We start from the raw sequence: 12515 nt of genomic DNA on the forward strand, positions 1-12515 counted from the left end.
TTGGTTGAATTAAAGACAGTGGGCTACTGTTGCTTGGTTGAATTAAAGACAGTGGGCTACTGTTGGTTGAATTAAAGACAGTGGGCTACTGTTGGTTGAATTAAAGACAGTGGGCTACTGTTGGTTGAATTAAAGACAGTGGGCTACTGTTGGTTGAATTAAAGACAGTGGGCTACTGTTGGTTGAATTAAAGACAGTGGGCTACTGTTGGTTGAATTAAAGACAGTGGGCTACTGTTGGTTGAATTAAAGACAGTGGGCTACTGTTGGTTGAATTAAAGACAGTGGGCTACTGTTGGTTGAATTAAAGACAGTGGGCTACTGTTGGTTGAATTAAAGACAGTGGGCTACTGTTGGTTGAATTAAAGACAGTGGGCTACTGTTGGTTGAATTAAAGACAGTGGGCTACTGTTGGTTGAATTAAAGACATTGGGCTACTGTTGGTTGAATTAAAGATAGTGGGCTACTGTTGGTTGAATGAAAAAGTTAACAGTGAGAGATATTATTTCCCATCATTTAGTTTAAGACATTTGTTTTTATTACCAATGTCTGTTTGTTTGTGGGTTGTCTGGCCTAATTTGATTTGAAACTAGAAAAACTCCCAAGTCAGGCTCATGTCTAATGATGATCTATTTTTGTCAATAAAGCTCATGTCTAATGATGATCTATTTTTGTCAATAAAGCTCATGTCTAATGATGATCTATTTTTGTCAATAAAGCTCATTGTCTCAGACTTGAAATTTTGTGTGTAGACTTGCCAGATACCAAAATGTATATTTAAAATGTGATCAACTCAACTCAGTTTCTGGATAACATTAGGAAAGTCAAATGCACTTGGAAAATGGAATTATAAATGAGCTTTCTATTTTCTTTCCAGGCTTATGAAAAAGGTATTGCACTTTTCAAGTGGCCCAATGTATATGACCTTTGGACAACTTACCTGTCAAAGTTTATTTCACGTTACGTAAGTAAACAAAAAATATGTTGTAGAACTTTAGGAGACTAGCGTGCCCGTCACCACGCATTGCCATGGGTTTAGGAGAAAGTCTGAGGATAGCCCGGGGCGAATTGCACCCTGCCTAATTCAGTTTAGTGAAAGACTAATGCCCCATTGAAGCTTAGTGAAAGACTAATGCCCCATTGTAGTTTAGTGTAAGACTAATGCCCCATTGTAGTTTATTGAAAGACTAATGCCCCATTGTAGTTTAGTGTAAGACTAATGCCCCATTGTAGTTTAGTGAAAGACTAATGCCCCATTGTAGTTTAGTGTAAGACTAATGCCCCATTGTAGTTTAGTGAAAGACTAATGCCCCATTGTAGTTTAATGAAAGACTAATGCCCCATTGTAGTTTAATGAAAGACTAATGCCCCATTGTAGTTTAGTGAAAGTTATAGTACTCAAGTGTGATAAAAATTGATGAAATCAGTGTGTGCTATTAGATTTCTATCACGTGCAATGAATCATGATGCCATCCACCCGCCTGCACAACTTTTATATAATAGATTGTCAAAATCATTTAAAAGTGGTAGACAAATCATTTGACTTTTATATAATAGATTGTCAAAATCATTTAAAAGTGGTAGACAAATCATTTGACTTTTATATAATAGATTGTCAAAATCATTTAAAAGTGGTAGACAAATCATTTGACTTTTATATAATAGATTGTCAAAATCATTTAAAAGTGGTAGACAAATCATTTGACTTTTATATAATAGATTGTCAAAATCATTTAAAAGTGGTAGACAAATCATTTGACTTTTATATAATAGATTGTCAAAATCATTTAAAAGTGGTAGACAAATCATTTGACTTTTATATAATAGATTTGCAAAATCATTTAAAAGTGGTAGACAAATCATTTGACTTTTATATAATAGATTGTCAAAATCATTTAAAAGTGGTAGACAAATCATTTGACTTTTATATAATAGATTGTCAAAATCCTTTAAAAGTGGTAGACAAATCATTTGACTTTTATATAATAGATTGTCAAAATCATTTAAAAGTGGTAGACAAATCATTTGACTTTTATATAATAGATTGTCAAAATCATTTAAAAGTGGTAGACAAATCATTTGACTTTTATATAATAGATTGTCAAAATCATTTAAAAGTGGTAGACAAATCATTTGACTTTTATATAATAGATTGTCAAAATCATTTAAAAGTGGTAGACAAATCATTTGACTTTTATATAATAGATTGTCAAAATCATTTAAAAGTGGTAGACAAATCATTTGACTTTTATATAATAGATTGTCAAAATCATTTAAAAGTGGTAGACAAATCATTTGACTTTTATATAATAGATTGTCAAAATCATTTAAAAGTGGTAGACAAATCATTTGACTTTTATATAATAGATTGTCAAAATCATTTAAAAGTGGTAGACAAATCATTTGACTTTTATATAATAGATTGTCAAAATCATTTAAAAGTGGTAGACAAATCATTTGACTTTTATATAATAGATTGTCAAAATCATTTAAAAGTGGTAGACAAATCATTTGACTTTTATATAATAGATTGTCAAAATCATTTAAAAGTGGTAGACAAATCATTTGACTTTTATATAATAGATTGTCAAAATCATTTAAAAGTGGTAGACAAATCATTTGACTTTTATATAATAGATTGTCAAAATCATTTAAAAGTGGTAGACAAATCATTTGACTTTTATATAATAGATTGTCAAAATCATTTAAAAGTGGTAGACAAATCATTTGACTTTTATATAATAGATTGTCAAAATCATTTAAAAGTGGTAGACAAATCATTTGACTTTTATATAATAGATTGTCAAAATCATTTAAAAGTGGTAGACAAATCATTTGACTTTTATATAATAGATTGTCAAAATCATTTAAAAGTGGTAGACAAATCATTTGACTTTTATATAATAGATTGTCAAAATCATTTAAAAGTGGTAGACAAATCATTTGACTTTTATATAATAGATTGTCAAAATCATTTAAAAGTGGTAGACAAATCATTTGACTTTTATATAATAGATTGTCAAAATCATTTAAAAGTGGTAGACAAATCATTTGACTTTTATATAATAGATTGTCAAAATCATTTAAAAGTGGTAGACAAATCATTTGACTTTTATATAATAGATTGTCAAAATCATTTAAAAGTGGTAGACAAATCATTTGACTTTTATATAATAGATTGTCAAAATCATTTAAAAGTGGTAGACAAATCATTTGACTTTTATATAATAGATTGTCAAAATCATTTAAAAGTGGTAGACAAATCATTTGACTTTTATATAATAGATTGTCAAAATCATTTAAAAGTGGTAGACAAATCATTTGACTTTTATATAATAGATTGTCAAAATCATTTAAAAGTGGTAGACAAATCATTTGACTTTTATATAATAGATTGTCAAAATCATTTAAAAGTGGTAGACAAATCATTTGACTTTTATATAATAGATTGTCAAAATCATTTAAAAGTGGTAGACAAATCATTTGACTTTTATATAATAGATTGTCAAAATCATTTAAAAGTGGTAGACAAATCATTTGACTTTTATATAATAGATTGTCAAAATCATTTAAAAGTGGTAGACAAATCATTTGACTTTTATATAATAGATTGTCAAAATCCTTTAAAAGTGGTAGACAAATCATTTGACTTTTATATAATAGATTGTCAAAATCATTTAAAAGTGGTAGACAAATCATTTGACTTTTATATAATAGATTGTCAAAATCATTTAAAAGTGGTAGACAAATCATTTGACTTTAAAAATGTTTTCAGGAAGGCACAAAATTGGAGAGAGCCAGAGATCTATTTGAACAGTGCTTAGAGAAATGTCCAGAGCAATATGCCAAAGGTAAATGATGACTATTTTCTTGAACTTGCTTGTGCTGTGATTATGGTTGGTAATACAAGTAGAATCTCCTGCAGGTAATACAAGTAGAATCTCCTGCAGGTAATACAAGTAGAATCTCCTGCAGGTAATACAAGTAGAATCTCCTGCAGGTAATACAAGTAGAATCTCCTGCAGGTAATACAAGTAGAATCTCCTGCAGGTAATACAAGTAGAATCTCCTGCAGGTAATACAAGTAGAATCTCCTGCAGGTAATACAAGTAGAATCTCCTGCAGGTAATACAAGTAGAGTTTTTTGTTGACTCCATTCTTTACCTATCAGAAATCTACCTACTCTATGCTAAACTTGAGATGGAACATGGAATGGCTCGTCACGCTATGGCTGTCTATGAAAGGGCTACCCGAGCTGTCTTACCAGCGGAGCAGTACGAGGTAATGTTTTTAAATCTTTCTTTTTGATGCTCAGCATTCAAGTTCAAAATATCTTTTATCAATATTTGTTTTCAGATGCTCAACACTGGCTTTATAAATATGTTTTTAAATGTTCAACATTTATTTTATGAATATTTGTTCAGATGTTCAACAGTTACTTTATGTTTTCAGATGTTTAACAGTTACTTTATGTTTTCAGATGTTCAACAGTTACTTTATGTTTTCAGATGTTCAACAGTTACTTTATGTTTTCAGATGTTCAACAGTTACTTTATGTTTTCAGATGTTCAACAGTTACTTTATGTTTTGAGATGTTCAACAGTTACTTTATGTTTTCAGATGTTCAACAGTTACTTTATGTTTTCAGATGTTCAACAGTTACTTTATGTTTTCAGATGTTCTACAGTTACTTTATGTTTTCAGATGTTCAACAGTTACTTTATGTTTTCAGATGTTCAACAGTTACTTTATGTTTTCAGATGTTCTACAGTTACTTTATGTTTTCAGATGTTCAACAGTTACTTTATGTTTTCAGATGTTCAACAGTTACTTTATGTTTTCAGATGTTCAACAGTTACTTTATGTTTTCAGATGTTCAACAGTTACTTTATGTTTTCAGATGTTCAACAGTTACTTTATGTTTTCAGATGTTCAACAGTTACTTTATGTTTTGAGATGTTCAACAGTTACTTTATGTTTTCAGATGTTCAACAGTTACTTTATGTTTTCAGATGTTCAACAGTTACTTTATGTTTTCAGATGTTCAACAGTTACTTTATGTTTTCAGATGTTCTACAGTTACTTTATGTTTTCAGATGTTCAACAGTTACTTTATGTTTTCAGATGTTCAACAGTTACTTTATGTTTTCAGATGTTCTACAGTTACTTTATGTTTTCAGATGTTCTACAGTTACTTTATGATTTCAGATGTTCTACAGTTACTTTATGTTTTCAGATGTTCAACAGTTACTTTATGTTTTCAGATGTTCAATATTTACATAAAAAAAGCAGCGGAGGTGTATGGGGTCACCCACACAAGAACCATCTACGAGACGGCCATTGAAGTTTTATCCAATGATCAGGCCAGGTCAGCTGAGCTTTAACATTGACCAGAATATGGGACCACATTTGTGGTCAACTAAATTAATATGGGACCGCATTTGTGGTCAACTAAATTAATATGGGACCGCATTTGTGGTCAACTAAATTAATATGGGACCGCATTTGTGGTCAACTAAATTAATATGGGACCGCATTTGTGGTCAACTAAATTAATATGGGACCACATTTGTGGTCAACTAAATAAAAATAGATATTTATTCAAGTGCTACACCCACCATGAACCTGTGTGGAAGCCCCACACCATGAAACTGTGTGGATGCCCCACACCATGAAACTGTGTGGACGCCCCACACCATCAAACTGTGTGGACGCCCCACACCATCAAACTGTGTGGACGCCCCACACCATCAAACTGTGTGGACGCCCCACACCATCAAACTGTGTGGACGCCCCACACCATCAAACTGTGTGGACGCCCCACACCATCAAACTGTGTGGACGCCCCACACCATGAAACTGTGTGGACGCCCCACACCATCAAACTGTGTGGACGCCCCACACCATCAAACTGTGTGGACGCCCCACACCATCAAACTGTGTGGATGCCCCACACCATGAAACTGTGTGTCACTGTGTCCCTACAATTTGGTGTGTGTAAGGTGTGTCAACTCTCACAATTTGGTGTGTGTAAGGTGTGTCAACTCTCTATTCCTCCCCCCCCCCCAGGTGTGTGCTACAGGTGCTCTAAAATTTAATCGACTAAAACTGAGCAGCCAAGTTAATGTAGAAATAATTGTTGTCTATATCTAGTGATGCAATGTTTGTTATTTTCTTTGTGTTGTTGATTGTTGCACTGTCTTTTCTTCTAGAGAGATGTGTCTACGTTTTGCTGACCTGGAGAAAAAGTTGGGTGAAATAGATAGAGCTCGAGCTATCTATGCTCATGGCTCACAGATCAGTGACCCCAGGGTAAACTTTTTTTACTATCAGACTAACAGGTGGTGCCACAATTTGTTTGATGTTTTATAAGAACTTTAGTGTTGCAGGTGGCGCCACAATTAGTTTGATGTTTTATAAGAACTTTAGTGTTGCAGGTGGCGCCACAATTTGTTTGATGTTTTATAAGAACTTTAGTGTTGCAGGTGGTGCCACAATTTGTTTGATGTTTTATAAGAACTTTAGTGTTGCAGGTGGTGCCACAATTTGTTTGATGTTTTATAAGAACTTTAGTGTTGCAGGTGGCGCCACAATTTGTTTGATGTTTTATAAGAACTTTAGTGTTGCAGGTGGCGCCACAATTTGTTTGATGTTTTATAAGAACTTTAGTGTTGCAGGTGGTGCCACAATTTGTTTGATGTTTTATTAGAACTTTAGTGTTGCAGGTGGCGCCACAATTTGTTTGATGTTTTATAAGAACTTTAGTGTTGCAGGTGGCGCCACAATTTGTTTGATGTTTTATAAGAACTTTAGTGTTGCAGGTGGCGCCACAATTTGATGTTTTATAAGAACTTTAGTGTTGCAGGTGGCGCCACAATTTTGGGACTCATGGAAAGAATTTGAGATCAACCATGGGAATGAGGACACTGTACGGGAGATGTTGAGGATCAAGAGAAGTGTGCAGGCCACGTACAACACCCAAGTAAGTCTTGGTCTACTGTCCAGTAGCATAGCGGGGGGGGGACATATGTCCCCGGGCGCCGACCTTAAGGGGCGCCAAAATGGGTTGGAAAAATAAATTAAAAGGTTGAGGGGGTTGCAAATCGAAAGTTTGAGGGGGGGGGGGGGTGCAAATTGAAAAGTTTGTCCCTGGGCGCCGGGAAGGGTCGCTACACCTCTGCTACTGACCACGTATAGCACCCAAGTAAGTCTTGGTCTACTGACCACGTACATCCCTCTTGTTCTTATCATGTTGTCTTACTTTGCTTTGACCTTGACCCAACAGGTGAACTTCATGTCAGCCCAGATGTTGGCAGCACAGAGCAAGAAACAGGAGGGTAGCAGTGCAGGTAACTGTTGGCATGCATTGTGCTTTACTCCACGTCTGCTTTGGTCAACATGTGCTTTAGTCCACGTCTGCTTTAGTCAACATATGCTTTAGTCAACATGCTTTAGTATACATATGCTTTAGTCAACGTGTGCTTTAGTAAACACGTTCTTAAGGGGATATGCGCTGCAAAAAATCACAAAATTTCTTGTTTTTCGTCATGATGGATTTCTTGCACTTTTGGATACTTTGTCCATTTTTGTATAAAGAAAATAATAACTTTAAAGAGAGAAAAAATTTTTTAGGTGTTTAAATTTCCATTTTTATGACCCTGTTAATTAAAAAATAATCAATTTTTCCCAATCTTACATGCTCTCTATGAAAAGTTTTATATCCATCATCATATTGTATTTGGCATCATTGGAAAGCTGAATTTCTCATTATTTGATAATCTTAATTTCCATCATCACGGAAACACCCAAAGCTTACAATCGGTTTTGCAGTTTACACAGATATGGTATTTTCATGACCTACTTTTTGTTACTTTCTCAGTTGGAAGGTTTTTAACACTTTAAAGCCTACTTCTTTTTTATTTATTAAACAATTGCTACCATACTTTCAGTAATTGTTGTTCATCCAAAAATACAACTTTTGTCACGAGGGAATTGTGGGGGCTTTCATAGAAAAAAGTATTTGGTAATTAATATGCAAATTTTGAAACTTTTGAACACTAAAAATGGTATGATTTTTTAGACTTTAAAATTCTTACTAGTAGCTTTTTCAAAAAGTTTTTGTGACAAAAGTTTAATATATACTGAAATATAAGCAGTTTAAATTTGATTGCTATAGGTGCATAAATAAAAAGCCTGAGCATTTTTAAAAGTACCAAAAAATTCAAAATGGCGGAGGTTTTTTTGGGTTTCCATGACAACCAAAATTGTTTTCAACCCTTTTTTTGCTGTTTAATACTTACTTTCATATGCCAAACATGATAAAAGTATTCAAAAGGCTTTAGATGTTAAATTGTAAAAAATAGGAAAAAAATGTGCATATCCCCTTAAGTCGACCTGTGCTTAAGTCAACAGGTGCTTTAGTCAACATGTGCTTTAGTCAATGTGTGCTTTAATAAACATGTGCTTTAGTCAACATGTGCTTTAGTAACATGTGCTTTAATAAGCATGTGCTTTAGTCAAAACGTGCTTTAGTCAAAATGTGCTTTAGTCAAATTGTGCTTAAGTCAACATGTGCTTAAGTCAACATGTGCTTAAGTCAAATTGTGCTTTAGTCAAAACGTGCTTTAGTCAACACCTGCTTTAGTTAACACCTGCTTAAGTCAATATGTGCTTAAGTCAACATGTGCTTAAGTCAACATGTGCTTTAGTCAAAATGTGCTTTACTCAACATATGCTTTAGGTAATGTGTGCTTTAGTCAAGGTGTGCTTAACTCAACATGTGCTAAGTTAATATGTGCTTTAGTCAACATGTGCGTCAGACAACATGCGCTTTAGTCAACATGTGCTTTAGTCAATATGTGTTTTGGTTAACATTTAAATGTTGGTGATGTCTAATATTTGTGTAGATGTTGGTGATGTCTTGTATTTGTGTAGATGTTGTTGATGTCTTGTATTTGTGTAGATGTTGGTGATGTCTTGTATTTGTGTAGATGTTGGTGATGTCTTGTATTTGTGTAGATTTTGGTGATGTCTTGTATTTGTGTAGATGTTGGTGATGTCTTGTATTTGTGTAGATGTTGGTGATGTCTTGTATTTGTGTAGATGTTGGTGATGTCTTGTATTTGTGTAGATGTTGGTGATGTCTTGTATTTGTGTAGATGTTGGTGATGTCTTGTATTTGTGTAGATATTACTGTTGTCTTGTATTTGTGTAGATGTTGGTGATGTCTTGTATTTGTGTAGATATTACTGATGTCTTGTATTTGTGTAGATGTTGGTGATGTCTTGTATTTATGTAGATGTTGGTGATGTCTTGTATTTGTGTAGATGATGGTGATGTCTTGTATTTGTGTAGATGTTGGTGATGTCTTGTATTTGTGTAGATGTTGGTGATGTCTTGTATTTGTGTAGATGTTGGTGATGTCTTGTATTTGTGTAGATGTTGGTGATGTCTTGTATTTGTGTAGATGTTGGTGATGTCTTGTATTTGTGTAGATATTACTGATGTCTTGTATTTGTGTAGATGTTGGTGATGTCTTGTATTTGTGTAGATATTACTGATGTCTTGTATTTGTGTAGATGTTGGTGATGTCTTGTATTTATGTAGATGTTGGTGATGTCTTGTATTTGTGTAGATGTTGCTGATGTCTTGTATTTGTGTAGATGTTGGTGATGTCTTGTATTTGTGTAGATGTTGGTGATGTCTTGTATTTGTGTAGATGATGGTGATGTCTTGTATTTGTGTAGATGTTGGTGATGTCTTGTATTTGTGTAGATATTACTGATGTCTTGTATTTGTGTAGATGTTGGTGATGTCTTGTATTTGTGTAGATGTTGGTGATGTCTTGTATTTGTGTAGATGTTGGTGATGTCTTGTATTTGTGTAGATATTACTGATGTCTTGTATTTGTGTAGATATTACTGATGTCTTGTATTTGTGTAGATGTTGGTGATGTCTTGTATTTGTGTAGATATTACTGATGTCTTGTATTTGTGTAGATATTACTGATGTCTTGTATTTGTGTAGATATTACTGATGTCTTGTATTTGTGTAGATATTACTGATGTCTTGTATTTGTGTAGATATTACTGATGTCTTGTACTTGTGTAGATGTTGCTAATGTCTTGTATTTATGTAGATGTTGGTGATGAGATGCAGCACTTAGAAGCCCGGGCCAGACAACTGGTACAAGAATCTCTACAGGAAAAAGCACAGGCAGAGAAAAAGCTTCTATTCGTCCGGTTAGTCATGTGTGGTCCCCTTCTTCATGTGGTCTCCATCTTTGTTTGGTCTCATTTTTGTGGACCACATTTTTGTGGAATTTATCTTTATGGTTTAGTTTTTGTGTGCTCTCATCTTTGTATGTGTATGAATCATGTATAGCCAGGTACATCAAACTTTTGTTTTTGTGTGCTCTCATCTTTGTATGTGTATGAATCATGTATAGCCAGGTACATCAAACTTTTGTTTTTGTGTGCTCTCATCTTTGTATGTGTATGAATCATGTATAGCCAGGTACATCAAACTTTTGTTTTTGTGTGCTCTCTTCTTTGTATGTGTATGAATCATGTATAGCCAGGTACATGAAACTACATTTTGACCGGAACTAGTTTAGTCTATGCTAGCGTGTTGTTGTTTTTTTAATTGGTTTTGTCACCAACCAGAAGCACACAAGAAGAGCTAGGGGAACTTACCAAGACCAACAACCCTGAAGAAATTAACATTGATGAGGATGAGACTGATGAAGAGGTAGAAGGTGAGGTTTGCTTTTCCATGATTTGTTACTTGGTAGGGCACAACATCTAGATCATACAGCAAGTTTGATGGGGGGGGGGGGGGGGGCACTGGGCTAACATCTAGATCACACAAGTTTGATGACATTCTGTTGGGGGGGGGGGGGCCTGGGCTAACATCTAGATCACACAAGTTTGATGGGGGGGGGGGGGGCTGGGCCAACATCTAGATCACACAACTAAGTTTGATGACATTCTGGGGGGGGGGGGGGGGGCTGGGCCAACATCTAGATCACACAACTAAGTTTGATGACATTCTGGGGGGGGGGGGGGGGGGGGGGGGCTGGGCCAACATCTAGATCACACAACTAAGTTTGATGACATTCTGGGGGGGGGGGGGATGGGCCAACATCTAGATCACACAACTAAGTTTGATGACATTCTGGGGGGGGGGGGGGGGCTGGGCCAACATCTAGATCACACAACTAAGTTTGATGACATTCTGGGGGGGGGGGGGCTGGGCCAACATCTAGATCACACAACTAAGTTTTGATGACATTCTGGGGGGGGGGGGCTGGGCCAACATCTAGATCACACAACTAAGTTTGATGACATTCTGGGGGGGGGGGGGCTGGGCCAACATCTAGATCACACAACTAAGTTTGATGACATTCTGGGTGGGGGGGGGCTGGGCCAACATCTAGATCATACAAGTTTGATGGGGGGGGGGGCACTGGGCCTACATCTAGATCACACAAGTTTGATGACATTCTGTTGGGGGGGGGGGGGTCTGGGCTAACATCTAGATCATACAACTAAGTTTGATGACATTCAGTTAGTTGTGGGGGGGGGGGGGGGGGCTGGGCTAACATCTAGATCATACAACTAAGTTTGATGACATTCAGTTAGTTGTGGGGGGGGGGGGGGGCTGGGCCAACATCTAGATCATACAGCTAAGTTTGATGACATTCAGTTAGTTGTGGGGGGGGGGGGGGGCAACATCTAGATCACACAACTAAGTTTGATGACATTCTGGGGGGGGGGGGGGGGGGGGGGCTGGGCCAACATCTAGATCACACAACTAAGTTTGATGACATTCTGGGGGGGGGGGGGGGGGGGGGCTGGGCCAACATCTAGATCACACAACTAAGTTTGATGACATTCTGGGGGGGGGGGGGGGGGGGGGGGGCTGGGCCAACATCTAGATCACACAGCTAAGTTTGACAATTTCTTGTTTCCAGAGCTGGAAGTTGAGCAACAATCTGTACCCTCTGAAGTCTTTGGAGGGCTAGCGCCACCTCAAGCAAATGATGATGATTAAAGGATAGATTCTTGTAGACAGTCAAATCATTTTCTGCTTAGTCTACAGTATTTGTTTACTCAGTCAATAAAGAATCAATTGCTGAAAACATGTGTACGTTGTAAATGTGTGTACGTTGTAAATGTTCCTTTTACAGCTGTCTGACAATTGTGTTTATTTTCATTTGAAACATTTTGAAACAATGTTGAAAATAAAGCAAGTAAACTGTCTAGTGCCTCACTGAATGTGGCTGTTCATATCACTAGTACCACACTGAATGTTGCTATACACACTGCAAGTACCGGTCTGAATCACATTACCACTAGTAATGCATCAAAAATCCCCCTATCCCCACACACACATAGGAACATATGAGGAGTAGGGGAGATCACTCCTGTTTTAATTAAAAATACAGTCTGCAACATAATCTTGTGAAAATAGACCCTAAATTTTATTTTCTCGCATCCTTGCATTGATTGTGGT

General features: G+C 35.9%; 1 protein-coding gene across 1 annotated transcript in view; it reads left to right on the forward strand.

Moving 5' to 3' along the window:
• Window positions 1–12136, forward strand: part of LOC131937852 (pre-mRNA-splicing factor SYF1) — a 32199-nt gene extending 20063 nt beyond the window's left edge. The window contains exons 15-24 of the mRNA XM_059295531.1: window positions 877–963; window positions 3775–3850; window positions 4171–4280; window positions 5264–5367; window positions 6212–6311; window positions 6865–6981; window positions 7285–7348; window positions 10138–10240; window positions 10664–10755; window positions 11974–12136. Of these exons, the coding sequence (XP_059151514.1) occupies window positions 877–963; window positions 3775–3850; window positions 4171–4280; window positions 5264–5367; window positions 6212–6311; window positions 6865–6981; window positions 7285–7348; window positions 10138–10240; window positions 10664–10755; window positions 11974–12053 (933 nt within the window). The 3' untranslated portion in view covers window positions 12054–12136. The remainder of the gene's footprint in view (window positions 1–876; window positions 964–3774; window positions 3851–4170; window positions 4281–5263; window positions 5368–6211; window positions 6312–6864; window positions 6982–7284; window positions 7349–10137; window positions 10241–10663; window positions 10756–11973) is intronic.
• Window positions 12137–12515: the final 379 nt, after the last annotated feature.

The sequence above is a fragment of the Physella acuta genome, unplaced genomic scaffold (assembly GCF_028476545.2).
Source record: "Physella acuta isolate Inbredline_101_S28 unplaced genomic scaffold, ASM2847654v3 ptg000223l, whole genome shotgun sequence".
Taxonomy (NCBI): Eukaryota; Metazoa; Mollusca; class Gastropoda; family Physidae; genus Physella; species Physella acuta.